Below are 15,884 nucleotides of genomic sequence, written 5' to 3'. Positions count from 1 at the left end.
TTCTCAGCATAATCAGATGATAAACTGATTTTAAGATGCATTCCCTTACCTGTTATAGATTCTTATACATTTTAATAAGTTTCCATGGAAAATGAGTGACACTACCAATCTAATGAGGTGATAGACTTAAATTAGCTAGTGTAGTACTGGCACATGGGAGAAACTCGATGTTAGTTCTTCCCTTAATTTTGAATAGGACTGAAGGCATCTAAAAAGTTAGATTGTAAAATTCTATTTTGTAAGACCTGTCCATTGTAATATGGCAGAAATAAACTGACAGCTCATATATGTTCATGACTATTGTTGACTGGATGAACTTCAGCTACACTTTCTCCAAATGTGCTAAAATAGAGAATTCAGAATAGGACACGGTCTCATATGTTGTTCAATAAATGGTACAAAAAGGACATTTTGATTAAAAATTCATGACAGTTTAATTGTCTAAATAAACTAATTAATTGATAAAAACAATTCGTGACAGTGTTCAGCTTTGCTTACAAGAGCAAGGAAAGAGGAGAGGAGGCTGTCACCCTTGAGCTCACTGCTTCCCTTGTTTAGGAAATCAGAGATATAAAGACCACCTATTGCTTCTGTAAGCTCCTTCATTGATTCAACTAAACTGTCTTTCTCTTTCTGGTATAACCTAGATTACTGAATAGTAACCACGCACATTTCTTCAGCAAAAAACTAATTTATAGATAGGAAGTTATGTTGCCAGAATGGTCATACCAAGACATTGTTACTTATTTCTTAGAGGTAAGAGTAAAAGCAATTCTCACATTGAGTCTTACCATGTGGCCTGGCACTGCTCTAAACACTTTATCTCATGTTCCTCCTGGGAAGCCATGATGTAAATTATCACTGTGTGGGCACAAAGAGGTTAAGTGACTTGCCCTGAGTCACACAGCTAGTAAGTGAGAGGGCTGGGGTTTGAATCCAGAAATGATCCAGCATAACCTCCCACTCACTCTTTTATAATAATATCAGTTATTTACCCCTTATAAGAATAAATATTTTTAATGGGATCTTACCCCTTTTAGACACCATCTGCTTTCCTAGTCTTTAAAACAACAACAACAACAAAATGTGAACCGAAAGAGAACTTGCCATGGTTGGTTGGGGGTGGGGAAAACCTGATGTTGATAAATATGAATGAGTATAATGACATTTCTATGAACTTCAGCACCTATATACAGAGAAGATAAGGCATCTGTATGAAGCCATAGAATGAATAATTATTTTTTAACTCTGTCCAAAGTGAATATTTCACCGTTTGATTTTAGATGGCATGGCTAGTTTTAAAGTACAATATTTGATCTGTTTTCTTCTGATTTTCTCAAAGCATTGAGGGTGCATGCAGAGCCCAGAAAGACAGAAGAGCTGAACCAAAGACCATGACATTACCAGCCTAAGAGAGCTAACCTTTATTCATTCTTTTGTCCAACTAATTCTTAGGTAGTTCTTACTGTGTTTCAAGCACTGTGCTAAACACTTAAGATCTAATGGTGAAAAGATTGAACCATTCTTCCCTCAAAGAAGTTAGTTCAGTGAAGAATAAAGATGAGTACAAAGGCAATTAAAATGCGAAAGGATAGCAGCTATAATAAGGGTAGTGCATTGCAGAGTGCTATGGGATATATGAGAAGCCATGAACATTAATTTGGAGGTTGGTGGTGAAGGTAAGAAACATCAGCTAAAGCCAACAGCAGGATAAAGAGGAATCAGCCTGGTGGACATGTATGGAGGAGGCAGAAATATTGTTCAAGGCAGAGAGAATATGGCCCCTCTGCAAAACTTACCATATTTCCCCATGTATAAGACACTCCCATGTATAAGATGCACCTTAATTTGGGGGCCCGAATTTTGAAAAAAAAAAATGTATTACATAAAGTTATTGAACTCAAGTTTTATTCATCATAAAATTCATACAACTCCTCATCACAGTTAAAACTTCCATCCATTAGCTTGTCCTCATCTGTGTCTGATGACGAATCACTGTCTTCAACAATGAGCGCAAAAACAAGTACAAAAAAGCGGGAAATGCAAGTAAAAAAATCTACAACCACTGTATAACACGCACCCAGTTTTTAGATCACAAAAGTTTTGAAAAAAGGTGTGTCTTATACATGGGGGACTACAGTAAGTTTGGTAAGGCTACTAGAGTAACCAGGGTAAAAGACAAAGCTAAGTTATGTGGGACCTTATACCTCTTATTTTGGAAGTTCAAAAATAAGAACCCATTGAAAGATTTTATGCATAGGAATGTTATAGCCAATTTTATTTTTATTCTTTTTCCTTCTTATTGAATTTATTGGGAAGACACTGGTTAACAAGATTATACAGGTTTCAGGTGCACAAGTCTACAACACCTCATCTATACACTGTTTTAAAAGGTCACTGGCTATGGGATAGAAAACGAATTGGAGGGAAGAATAAGTCTAAAATCAGACTTTACACTGATTCAGGCCAAAATTACAATGAGCTGAAGCACATCGCTGACCATTGAATTGAAGGAAGTGGAGGAACTTGAGAGTTTGTAGAAGATGGAATGCAAGGCCGTGTAGATGATTATAACATAGTGGATTTTAATGCCAAGGTCTCAATAAAGGAGTTTGATGGCATCCCTACAGAGAAGCCATCATTATGCTGATTTTTTGTTATTATCCATGAAGTCACCCTTTCATGATTTACTGTCTTTTCCTCTCAAACCAGTCAACAGTAGATGCTTTGAGAGTTCCTTCATTTCCCTCTCCATTCTTCAGTCCCTTAAAATGACATCTTGGACCCCAATATCACTTCATTCTTTTCCACCCTGACTCCTCTGTTCTCTGCCTCCTAAGAGCCAGAGCAGGGCTCTATCCCATAGCATTTTGCTCTCAACCAACTGCAAAACATAGGATATAACCTCATAAAGTAATCCTTCATTTAGTGTTAACTAATAATGCCTTCTCCGACAGTAAGCCTCCTATTAGCTATTTGCATTTTAATAGGAGAGTCGTACCTGAGGCCTAATGACCTTAAAAATTAATCTCTGGTGATAAAATTTCTATCACCATTTAGACAAATGGAAAAATATTACAGTAAAGCATACAAGTATTTCTGGTGGCCTTTGGATAACATTATTTGGTTGACTTTTCCACCCTGGAAGTCAGAACAGGTCTGCAGAGACACAAACAAGCAAATAAACAAACAAACAAAAAAAACAACATGTGAATAAACCCTGAGTTCCTAGAGATCTTGGCTAAATCACAATTTAGCCATAGGTTAGCTGGAGCCACTTGAGTTTCCTAGAATGCCATTTTCAAATTACTAGCAGCAACTACTTGCCATGTATTTAAGGTAGAAACTAGAGAGCTTTCAAAATAATAGATCTTCCCACTCAAAATTCAGTCTACACAGCAGCCACCTTTTAATTCATCATAGTCTTGTAGCAATATTACTGAGTATGAAGTCTTGAAATGAATAGCCAGGGATGGAGAGAGTGTTGGAATCAGTATTTCTTTAATGATTTAGGGATTATTGGCCATTCATTTTTAACTATTTGTAATTGAAGTCCTGGAATAATGGAACTTATCAGAGAAATGCCTCATTCACCCTTGTATAATTTGAACATACTGAAATGGCACATGTGGGCTCATAAATCGTTTGTGTGCACAAAGGGATAATAGATCACTCCAACCCTCATTCCGTCAGTGCTAGGGGGAGGAAAACCATGGAAGTATGAATTATAGCTTACTAGGCAGAATCCCATGACTTCATGTCTAACATTTCCAGGAGGCTTTTTTATATGTAACCTTCATATTATTTATACTTGCTGGTCATACATGGTAATAGATACTTTTATCATGAGGTTTCTTATCAAGGTTTTTAAAAATTTTTATTTGTCAAAACACTCACAAATATTTTTGACAAAGTCAGTTTCAGACAGTCAAACAAATCATTGTCTTGGGCTTGGAGCAATGAGCCCTGTCGTCTACACAGTATTCAGTTAAGCTTATAATCACTAATACACCAGCCAGAAATGATAAACATGTCCAGATTTCTTTGTGAGTAGTTTTATGTTTAAAGCAAAGATAGTGTTGCATCCTCTTTCTTATTAAAGCTGCAACAAGAAATTCAGTTATTATTTTAAACCTCTACAGAGTGCAGATAATGTCTTAAAAGATAGACGCCTGTTTTAAAGCCTCCATTTTCCAGAACTTATTACTTTCACTATTAAAATTATTCTCTTCCTGCAGGCCTTTGTATGATAATTAAAAGCCTCAATCCACAAGGATCGATACTATACATATATATCAGCCTGAAATCCTAAAATTTTCTGTCATAGGGAGTGTTTATAAAATATCACACATACTATATGGATATCAGTTAAACTCTCATGAAAAATGGTCTGTTTTATAAAGTTATAAATGAACCACAATATAGTGGTTCATTTCATGTATTTAGATTTTCTGTTTTACTTTCAAGATTTTCTAGACCTTTGCACTCAAGGTGTCCTCTCAAGCCCCACCAGCCCGACCTGCTGCCCCCACCACTACAGAATCAGAAGCTGCCTTCTCACGGCGTCCCTAAGTGATATGTGGACACACTAAAGTGGAAGAAGCCTTGCTGTAGATCACTGTTGGATGGTAGATGACATTTTGAAGGAGACATGAATCATGGATGAATCTAAACGGGTTACTTAAGAGGCAAAATAATGATGTCGTATTAACTAGCATTATGTGTGTTCTAGGCATCATATTAGTTTGATGCTTTTAACATGCATTCTTTTATTTGGGCAAAGAAAAAGGGAAGACTTTTTTTCTGAGTATGGAGAAGTGACTTGGTAAATGGAGAAATTCAGGAATATCCTAGGTAGTCGTCAAGCCCCGAGAAAGGGGCTAAATCTAGTATGGAAGTATTCAAAACAAGAGCAGGTATATTTTATATATGTGAAGAGTACAGGCTAGAACAGAGATAATAGAAACAAAAATGTGTTCCAAAATTATGAGAAAAAATATTACATTAGTGGATTTAGCCAGCTAGGGAAGAGCTATTTGGGAGTGACATACTAATACATATATCACTGGAAACGCATAATGATTTTCTCTCATCTCGCTTTAAAACAAAGGTTAAAAGAATATGTTTTATGTTTATTTTATATGTAAATATACATATAAATGACATAATTATGTTATTTTATATGGATCTAAGACTTTACAATGGATGCCAGATAGCTCTTGAATCAAAATACTGACCTATCCTCACTGCTAATATATTTTTTCAAAGTGAATGTCTTATAAAAAAGCAAATTGTAAAAAATACTTAATTTTTGAACTAACAATAAGAAATTCTGGAAGCAGAATGTTCAGTGTAGGGAGATGAAGCAGGTAGAAGAGGGTCAATGGGGGATACGAGGTGATGGAAGGAGACCTGACTTGGGGTGATGAGCACACAATACAGTGTACAGATTATTTATTATAGAATTATAATTCTTACAGCCTTACTATTGGCATAGAAGTGTGTCATTTTGAAGTGTGTCATTTTTTTTTATTTTGTGACAGAGACAGAGAGAGGAACAGATAGAGACAGACTGGCAGGAAGGGAGAGAGATGAGAAGCATCAATTCTTTGTTGCAGCACTTTAGTTGTTCATTGATTGCTTTCTTGTTTGTGCCTTGACCAGGGGCCACAGCAGACCAAGTTATCTATTGCTTAGGCCAGCAACTTTGGGCTCAAGCTGGTGAGCCTTGCTCAAATCAGATGAGCCCACACTCAAGCCGGCGACCCTGGGTTTTGAACCTGGGTCTTCCATGTCCTGGTCCAACGCTCTATCCACTGCGCCACCGTCTGGTCAGGCAAAGTGTGTCATTTTTAATGCATAATCATTAGTATTTATTTTGTTCTTTCTGGAACAGACTTAAGTATAAGAACCAATGGAGAAGAATGTAAATAAATATGGAGATAAGAGGAACTAGTTTCTAACCTTGATTCTGATATCTTACCAGAATAACTGATAAATCAAGGTATGACCAACTAGCCTGTTAACAAGATTAGTGTTACTGGTATGTTGCATAGAATATTTTTTAATGGCACAGAACTTAGTCTTTAGTGAAGGGCCTTTGAAATAGGGGAGAGTTGATATTTACTTTAGTAGTTATTTTTATTTATTTGCTTCTACTTGCATTAGTTTTTTAGGGATTCAGTTCATCCTTTATTCTAGTACAAACAATTTCTATAAATTTATAAGAGGCACTAAACAATTCCCATTAGTGTCATTAGAAGCCACTGGACTATAATTCCACTTTTCTGGAACTAAATATAAAATAGCAAGTTACTTAGGTAGTAACATTATTGATGAGAATTATATTAGTTATCTATTGCTGCATAACAAATTACACAAAAACTTAGCAACTTAAAACAACAAGCATTTATTATCTCACAGTGGGTCAGGAATCCAGGTTTGGCATAGCTATGTGCCTGTGGCTGAAGAGGACTTTCATGAGTTTGCTATCAAGCTGTTGGCTGGGGCTGTGATCTCATCTGAAGGCTCTGCCTATGTGGACTCATTCACAAGGTGCTGGCTGGCTCCAGTTCCTCATCAAATGGGCCTTTCCACAGGCTACCATGTGATATGGCAGTTAGCTTCCCACAGAGCAAGCAATCCAAAAAGGCTCAAGAGAGAGAAAATATTCCCAAGATGGAAACCATGGTCTTTTTATAAACTAACCTTGAAAGTAACAGCCCATTACTTGCGCCATATTGTATTCATTAGAAGCATGTCCGTAAGTCCAGCCATACTAAAAGGAGGGGATTATACACAAATGTGAAGACTAGGAGATGGGGAGGGATCACTACAGGCTGGCCACAGTTGTTGGTTTTTTTGTAATCTAGCTTTTATCTTTTCTAACATGTCTATTTTGAACATGTATTACTTGTATAATAAGGAAATAAAAATGTTAACAGCAATAAAATTAAAGAGAAAATATTATTTTACTAAGAATGTTGATCAAAAAAGTCACTCCTCTTTGAAGCTTTCTTAGACAACTGAATTGAGTGAAGACAGGATTTATTAATGACCTTCCTGGCCACATACTAGATTCATGTTGTGGATTCATGTTATGAAGCCAAGTCTGAGATCATTAACCTCACAGGGTTTTATACAACTTTTGTATTTTTGCACCAAAAAATTGAAATAGCAAAACCTCTAGTGGTAATATGAATACATCAGTCTTTCTCATTGCCTAAGAGTCTCCTTGCTCTGTTCTCCATAGTATGCTTGAGAGTTCGAACCGGCTTGATGAAGAACACAGGCTGATTGCCAGGTACGCAGCAAGACTGGCAGCAGAGTCCACTTCACCTGTAAGTAGTTTGAGTGAGAGGATGCCATCATGGTCATTGTTGATCTTATAGATGGTGCCACAACAGTAGAGCTCAAGAGTTGCTACTATATGGTCTGAAAGACCTAAAAATGGTCTGGCCTTCCACTGCTTCCACTTTTCCCCTTTACACTTATTATTCTAGTATGGCATAGATCATAGCTTGAGAAATTCTGTTACAACATTGCTGAAATAGCCTAATACCTGATTTCTCTGGATAATTCCTGATTGGTTAATATAAAGGGCAAAGCCATGACTCAGATCCACAACTGGCCCAAATAAGTGTCTACTTTTATCAGTGTGTGAAATACGTATGAGCAACAGAAAATTATTTAATGAAATCAGAAGATAAACTTGGGTCACAGGTCAAAAATACCATATGCCAGACTTCACTATAGAAAGTATTTTAGGATATAAATCATAAGCTCTCAAACTTCTTCATTAGCAACACAAATCCTTTCTCTGTTAAAAAGAAATGCTTATTAAAATTATAGAAAAGCTTTACAAAAGCCAGAACTTTACCACATTTAACCTTTCCTCAGTCATGCTTCTGGACTTTAAAAAGCAAGCTGAGTTTCTTCATGTCTTTGGGTTTAGGCAGTCAGTGCCATTTTTTTTTTTACATGTGAGAGGAAGGGAGATAGAAAAACAGACTCCCACATGTCCCCAGACTGGGCTCCACCCAGTAATCCTAATCTGGGGCTGATGCTCGAATGAACCAAGTTATCCTCAGCACTTGAGGCCAATGCTCAGACCAACCAAACAATCCTCAGTGCCAGGCCAACGCTTGAACCAATCGAGCCACTGGCTGCAAGAGGGGAAAAGCGAGAAAAGGGGGAGAGGAAGAGGGAGAGAAGCAGATGGTCCCTTCTCATGTGTGCCCTGACTAGGGATCAAACCCAGGATGTCCACATGCCAGGCCAACGCTCTATCCACTGAGCCACCTGGCCAGGGCCACAATCAGTGCCATTTTTAAAAGCTTGGCATTCTTTGGTTGAGAGATTGATTGTGATTTTTCTAAATTTGTTTTAAAAGCAATAAATATTGACTGAGAAATTTCTACAATGTACTGTAAAGCAAAGAAAGCAAGTTAGGGAAATGTACATAGTCTGACCCTGTTTTTATAGAATAATGAAATATTAACCTTTTAATACTTACATATACAGACAGATATAAATATGCTATATTATTATATATATACATGCATACATATGCATATAGACATATAATCATATATTTATATATGTATATATATACTTGATTAATTTGTATATAATATACATAATTTGTTGGAGTCAATTTGTGTATGTATGTATGTGTATATAATTTTATATATACCTATAATTTTATAAAAATCAAGAAAGCTATGACTACATAGACATGAGTTGTTAAAGCAAGTTACATGACCAAGAATAATAAGCTGGTGTGATATGAATATACAGGAATGTGATACATATATCTATATATATATATCTCAAAGTTATATTACATATAAAGACATGCTGATAATTTGTTGACCAAAAGAAAAAAAGAAAGTTATATTAACTATGATTTTAAAACTATGAAATTTCTAATTGTACCCTATAGTGATTGAACAGTAATTCTAGAGAGTCATCTCAACAGTGAAGTATTTGTAATTTTTTTTATTGATTTTAGAGAGACAGGGGGGTGAAGCATTCATTTTTTGTTCCACTTAGTTGTGCATTCTATGGTCACTTCCCATATGTGCCTTGACCAAGGATCGAACCTGAAACCTTGGTATTTTAGGATGATGCTCTAACTCACTGAGATAATTGGCCAGGGCCAACAGTGAAGTTTTCTTTTTTTTAATTTATTGATTTTAACAAGAGAGGAAGAAAGAGAGACAGACAGACAGAGACAGGAACATCAATCTGTCTCTGTATGTGTCCTGACTGGGGATTGAACTGGAAACCTCTGTGCTTCAGGATAATGCTCCAACCAATGGAGCTATCCAGCGAGGGCTGAAGTATTTTTTTATACCTGCTTATATTGAGAGGATAGTTGCAGTGGGGATAGCATGACAAGAATGAACTCCCCAAAGTCTTCAAATCAGAGAGCTAAAGAACAATTTTTTCATGTTTTGTGTATTTGCCTGTCGAAGAATTCTGTTCTGCCTTTTATTGCATAGATGTGCTCCAGATCCACAGAAAAGTTGGTCCTTGGGCAAGGAATGACAATTGAATTTAATATACCTGCTTTTTTTTGTTTGTTTTGATAAAAATAGTTTCCTTTTTCTTGTCTGCATATCTCATGATTCCTGCCTTCTCAAACACATGTGGGTTCCCATTCCCAATGTTAAATAGCGTAAACCACCTGTTTTACAGCAACCAACTCAGCAGAGAAGTGCTCCTGACATCTCCTTCACCATTGATGCAAATAAGCAACAAAGGCAGCTCATAGCAGAACTAGAAAACAAGAACAGGTATGGCTTCTTAGATGTGTTGGCTCTTTTGATCAAAGTATATTCCATTGATTACCTATAGTCATGCTTTAAAATATTCAGGTTTTCCACCCTGTATGAATGTTTAAGGGCATCTCTAGGGCCAGTAATGCTGGCTTCTGAGAAGCTAATCTTTAGATTTTAGATCTTCAGAAGCTTCATGAGAATATTTATATATACAGTTCTGAGAAAACACAATGTTTTCTCTCAAGACAGCCTCATTTTCCTTTTTCCTACACACTGATTTTAGTTAAGAAACTAATGCAGAAGGACATTCCTGAGTAATAGGACCAAATTATCTCTGTCACTCAGAGACAAGTAGAAAGCTTTCCAAGGAGGGTCCCTGTAAGGATCTTAGGCTAAAAGAGGCATTTGGACTGTTATCACCATTGCCCAGGTGTTCAAACCAAACATCTCCTGTCCAGTCCATCAACAGGTCCTTTCTTTATGCAGTGCAGCTTGATTCTCAATCCATTCCCCCACAGTGTATCCCCCAACTGTCCACTTCATCTCCACCAGAACCACTCAGTCCAATCTGTCATTTTATAAAACATAAATCATATCATGTGATTTCCTGTCCAAAATCCTCTGATGCATTTCCATCACACTTAGACTAAATCCACCCCTCTTACCAAGTTCTGCAAGATTTTACCTGGCCAGATTCCCGCCTACCTTCCAAGCATCAGCCCACCGAGCTCTTTACAATCCTGCTTCTTTCTTTTTTTACAGCCTTTGCACTAATTGTACTCTGAGCTTAGAAAGCTCTTCCTCCGTGTCTCTGCCTGATTGTCTCTCTCTCATCATTCAGGTCTTAGCTCAAAAGATTACCTATCTAATCTTGCCTACCACCTCCTACTCCAGGAACCACTATTGCAGTGTGTGTGTGTGTGTGTGTGTGTGTGTGTGTGTGTGTGTGTGACTTATCACTGTCTAAAATGATTGCATTTATGTGTTTGTGTGTTTGTGTCCTTGTTTATCGTCTGTTTTCCCTGACTGAAATGGAAGCTCTTTGAGAACAGAGGCCATGCAAAATGGCCCCTAGGTTTCAGAACCATACCTAACAAATTATAGAAGCTTGGTAAATACAGAGAGAGTGAGAAAATAATAGATAGCTGAGTAAGATCTCAAACTCAATGCTGATATAGCCGAACATAGGAACAACTTGTACAGTCTATATTTCTTAGAATCGTACCAAAATGTCTTAACACTTAATCCCGTTCTTAAACACTGATGCCACTTCTGAGATCAAACCGGTCAGGGAGGTGATTGTGATCATTGTTTCATGACTGTAGAGTTTAATCTGGAAATTTTAGGATAAATGCTTAAAGTATTCTTCAGAGTTACACAGAAAAACATTAAAAGGAAGGTACACATTTAATTGGCTCATTTTTGTATTCTTAGAAAATAGAAAAGAGTGAAAACTCACAAGCCCACACATTTTATCTTGGTTGCCATGTTAACCTACTCTTCCACTTCTCCAGAGCACTTTGTTTTCCCTTCCAAACCTCCGCTTTCATTTAACATGGGGATAGCATATTTGAGGGGAAAGAAATGAGGACTTCCTTTAAAGAAATACCCCAGGGATATCTGCCACCAGGTGGGCTTCCAGAATCAGCAGGATGCACTAGGAATGTCCTAAGGACCATGGCTGTGCCTTAGTTCCACTCTTCCTGCTTGTTTCTAGAGTGTTTTTCTATTGTACTCGCTGAATGCATGTTTTCAGGACCAGAAAAGAATAAAGAAATGGTAATGAGATGGCAGAAAAAGAGCTCCTGAGAGCATCCTGTCCCTGAGTTCTTCCATGGCCCCTAGATTCCCCAGCACGTGCTGATGAGTATCTGGTCCATCCTGAATTCTCTCTAAGCCAGTGGTCTCATACCCTCCAAAGACCCGAGAACCACATCCCAGAAGCTTATCCAGGTCACACTTCTGTGGCATGGAAATGAACCCCAGGAATCTCAGGGTCTCCAAGGCGACAATTAACCCAATAGTCAGATCTCTGAGCTTTAGGAGAGGATAGAGTTCCTCACTTTACTTCATGAATACCCTAGGTAATTCATGGACATTACAGCAATGATCTTTAAAAGATAATGCATTCTTATAGAACCCTTGGGGGAGCAAGTTGAGGGTAGTATTAGCAGTAGCAAGACAATGTAACTCTTTAAACTACATTGCATAAATCACAGCCTACCTAAGCTAGACCCATCAAAGCAAGTACCAAAAACTGAGGAAGTCTGATATATATGAGCTTTGGAGCTAACAAGCCTGGGTTCAGATCACCTCTACCATTTATGTGTCATTGAACTTGGGCAAGTCTTTTAACTGGTCTATGCTTTGATTTCCTCATTTAACTGGTCTATGCTTTGATTTCCTCATTTAGGAAACAGGTAATAGTAAAACTTATGTATAATAGAATTGTTATAAGGATTAAATAAAACAAGATTAAAAAAAACAAGATTGTAAGGATTTAAGGATTAAAGAAGACAGCACAGTTCCTGGATATAGACTAAGCACTCAATGCTCTCTACCTAACCTACCGTTACTTTTTCTTATCAAAGCAAAGCTGCTTCCTCCTTAGGCTATATGGTTCTGTCATGGTTGTGTCCTTACAACCAATAAGGAGAATCAATGGGAGCCATAAAATATTAGGATGTTAGTTCTGGTGGTCTTAAAAACCCCAGAACGGTGATTTTCAGGCTGAGCTCTGTGAGACCGTGGAGTGTCTGTGGGGGTGCTGAAGGCGGGGGAAGGGCTAGAAGCACCCTTTCCTTGACATGCTAGGTTTCCATAAAATATTTCTCTTAAAGAAAGGTTTTCACCCTGGAACACAAAGGAAGACCAAGAAAAGGTTGAAAACTGCTCAATTTATAGTCCATCCTTCTCACCATCCTCAGGAGATGTGGAGTGAGTGGTAATTAACTTCTAGATGCTGTTGTGTTGGTGAAGCAGTCAGTTGTAAATTAGCCTTTTGGGCAGAAAGCCATCCCCCTTGCTCACCATGTGCTAAAAAGCATTCTTGGTGCTTTTTTCGGTCTTACTGGCTCTTATACATTTTATTGCATAGAAGACTGACCCCTCCTCCTTGCTAATGGCTTCTAACTCACTTAGGGATAATTTACCTTACACAAGTCACCTATCCTTTATGGCTGGCCTAATGTTCACCTCAGTGCAAGGTAACCCAGGCCTCATATCAATAATAGACTGGCATGTCACCCCTGACAGAGGTCACACCAAGAGCCCTCTTATGTCACAGACTCAATTACAGTGAATCCTCTTAAAAGCACTTTCCTTCTAAGGCTACTCTCATTGAGATCTATTGCTGAGGCTGAAAATGTTAAGAAAAAGAGATAGGATTTTGCCTAACTGTGACCTTCGCAGTTAAATCTCAGAGAGAATGGGTTTATTTAGGTTTGTGGAATGAGCATCATATATCCTTATTTCCCCTCCAAGCACCTCTTAGTTGGTACCCACAGTTACTTTAGGATGTCAGTGGAATCATTATAAATAATAGGAAAATACGTTTTCATCTCTTAAGCAGTGCACTTTTTTAAGATAAGCACATTATCACGGCATTATGTTCCTTACTAGAGAGATTAGTAGGTTCTGATGAGAACACTCAGCTTGAAGGCTCCAACGACACACTTATGGTTCCGAATGGTGCAGATATACTGGAGGTGAAGCCTGAAACTTCATTCACAGCAGCCAACTGGCTACAGCCAACACCGGTAAACGCAGCTGGTTTAGCGAGGGTTGAGTCTACTCAGAAACGTGGAACGACGCCTTCTTTGCTCTGTAGCCCTGATCTGCTCTGCTCAGATGTTAGATCCTCGAGACTCTGCAAGTGAACTGACCCTGGCTTCCTCTCTTCTTCCTCTCTCCCAAGAGAAATCTTACAGGAGATTCAGAGGCTGCGGCTAGAGCATGAGCAAGCTTCGCAGCCGACTCCAGAGAAGGCTCAGCAGAACCCCACTCTGCTGGCGGAGCTCCGCCTCCTCAGGTAAGAGAGGCGCCCAGAGCATGTCGGGATGCAGGTGCTTGAGATCTTCAATAAGGTTAACGATGTCTAGCCAGAAACCACTCTTTAGCCCGTTTCTGACCTTTATTTTTTTAATTGCACATGCCTTATTGCTGGGATTTAGGGGTTTGTGGGAGAGACTCTTTAAATTTTATTCTTTGTGGGGGAGGGGCACAAAGAAGACCAGATAGAAGGTGACGGAAGACAATTTGACTTTGGGTGATGGGTATGCAACATAATCAAATGTCAAAATAACCTGGAGAGGTTTTCTTTGAACATATGTACCCTGATTTATCAATGTCACCCTATTAAAATTAATAATAATAATAATAATAAATGTCTATATTAAAATTTTTATTTTTTTCATTTGATACAGAGAAAAGGAAACAGTTCTTTAAGTCAGAAACAAAGACCTCTTATATATATATAAATGTTTTCCATTGACTTGAGTGAGAGAAAGGAAGGAGGGCTAGGGAAGCACCAACTCGCTGTTTCTCTTAGTTGTTCCACTTAGTTGTGCACTCATTGATGGCTTCTCAAACGTGCCCTGACCCGGGATCAAACTGGCGACCTCAGTGGGCCAGGACAGTGCTTTCTGCACTGAGCCACCCGGTCAGGGAGGAAACTAATCTCTTACTGGAAAAAAATTTAATTCACATCTTAGTTATTTGTACCATCAACAATATGTTTATGATACAAGTGATCAAAACATTTTTACATTCAAAAATTCACCTGTAACCCATAAAAGGGAGTCTGGTTTTCTATAAATCTGGGTCCCTAATAGCTTTACTTACAGATCTTAAAAAATGGACTCCATACCTTCTTCTTCTGCAGTTGAGTTAAAAGACCTGGGTTTACCTACTCTGTCATCATAAAGTAGGTGGAAAGGACCTTAAAAGATTATCCAGTTCAACCCCTGAGTTTCAGTGCAGTATTCAGTCAGAAAGGTATAAAGTAGCAGGAAGTGCATGATGACAATAATGTCTCCCTCTGCACCCATGGGCAAAAGGAAAGTCATGTCTGGGCTCCAGTCAAACTGGCTTCCTACCATGCCATGAATATGGCACGTACCTATCTGTGTAGCAAACCTATCTGTGTAGCAAACAAAACAAATTCCCTCATAGAAATATCATATTTCACAAGGGACTTTCAGTTAAGATGTATAGCATACTTTCTATCTTTCAGTTTGAGTGCCGAGTGTATTTCATATATATCTAACTCTAAAGCATACTTTTTAAGTATAATCATGTGCCACATAATGACTTTACAATACATGACAGACCACATGTATGATGATGGTCTCATAAGTTTATAATGGAGCTAAAAAATTCCTATTGCCTAGTGATGTCACAGCCATCATAATATAGTAGCACAATGCATTCCTGGTGATGTGGTATAAACACACCTACTGAGGTGCCGGGTGTGTACAAGCATAAAACATATAATTATGTAGAGTACATAATACTTGATAATAATAATAAATGACTATGCTACTGGTTTATGAATTTACAATAATTTTTGTTGTTATTTTAGTGTATACTCTTCCTATTTATTAAAAAAAAGTTTGCTGTAAAACAGTATCCATGTTATGCCTGTAACAACCTCATACATCTTGTGTTTCCTTTCTCTCTTAATTGCATCATTTTCTCTTATACTTGATTTAATCTCGTGTTGTTTTGTACAGTAACATACTGAACAGGCTTGTAGCCTAGGAACAAAGGCTATATCACATAGCCTAGGTATATAGTAGGCTACACCATCCAGGTTTGTTGAGTGCACTCTTATGATATTCACACGGCAAAATCGCCTAATGGTGCGTTTATCAGCACATGTCCTCATTGTTAAGTGGGATATGTCTGTACCAATGCCTCTTTTCAGAAATCCTTGTCAGAATTTGAATGTCTTTTACTTTCTCCATACAAAGAGATTAAATTAAGCCAGTTCTGTATGGTCATGTTTGGTGTTTACCAAGTCCTTACTGAATGTAGGGGTTCCGCTCTATCCCTGCTCTTCGGACATGTTAACATTGAGTACACACCTGGTCCAGGCTG

At 37.9% G+C, this 15,884-nt stretch overlaps 1 protein-coding gene across 14 annotated transcripts in view; it reads left to right on the top strand.

Annotated features, from left to right (window-relative positions):
• The window catches only part of DTNA (dystrobrevin alpha), a 372,686-nt gene that overhangs the window by 322,028 nt on the left and 34,774 nt on the right, over positions 1-15,884 (top strand). For all 14 annotated transcript variants that reach the window (XM_066352951.1, XM_066352959.1, XM_066352958.1 and 11 more), the window contains 3 exons: positions 7,253-7,340; positions 9,703-9,800; positions 13,702-13,815. In XM_066352951.1, the coding sequence (XP_066209048.1) occupies positions 7,253-7,340; positions 9,703-9,800; positions 13,702-13,815 (300 nt within the window). The remainder of the gene's footprint in view (positions 1-7,252; positions 7,341-9,702; positions 9,801-13,701; positions 13,816-15,884) is intronic.

This window comes from Saccopteryx leptura, chromosome 11, assembly GCF_036850995.1.
Source record: "Saccopteryx leptura isolate mSacLep1 chromosome 11, mSacLep1_pri_phased_curated, whole genome shotgun sequence".
Classification (NCBI taxonomy): domain Eukaryota; kingdom Metazoa; phylum Chordata; class Mammalia; order Chiroptera; family Emballonuridae; genus Saccopteryx; species Saccopteryx leptura.
This window is presented reverse-complemented; position numbering and strand designations above follow the sequence as displayed.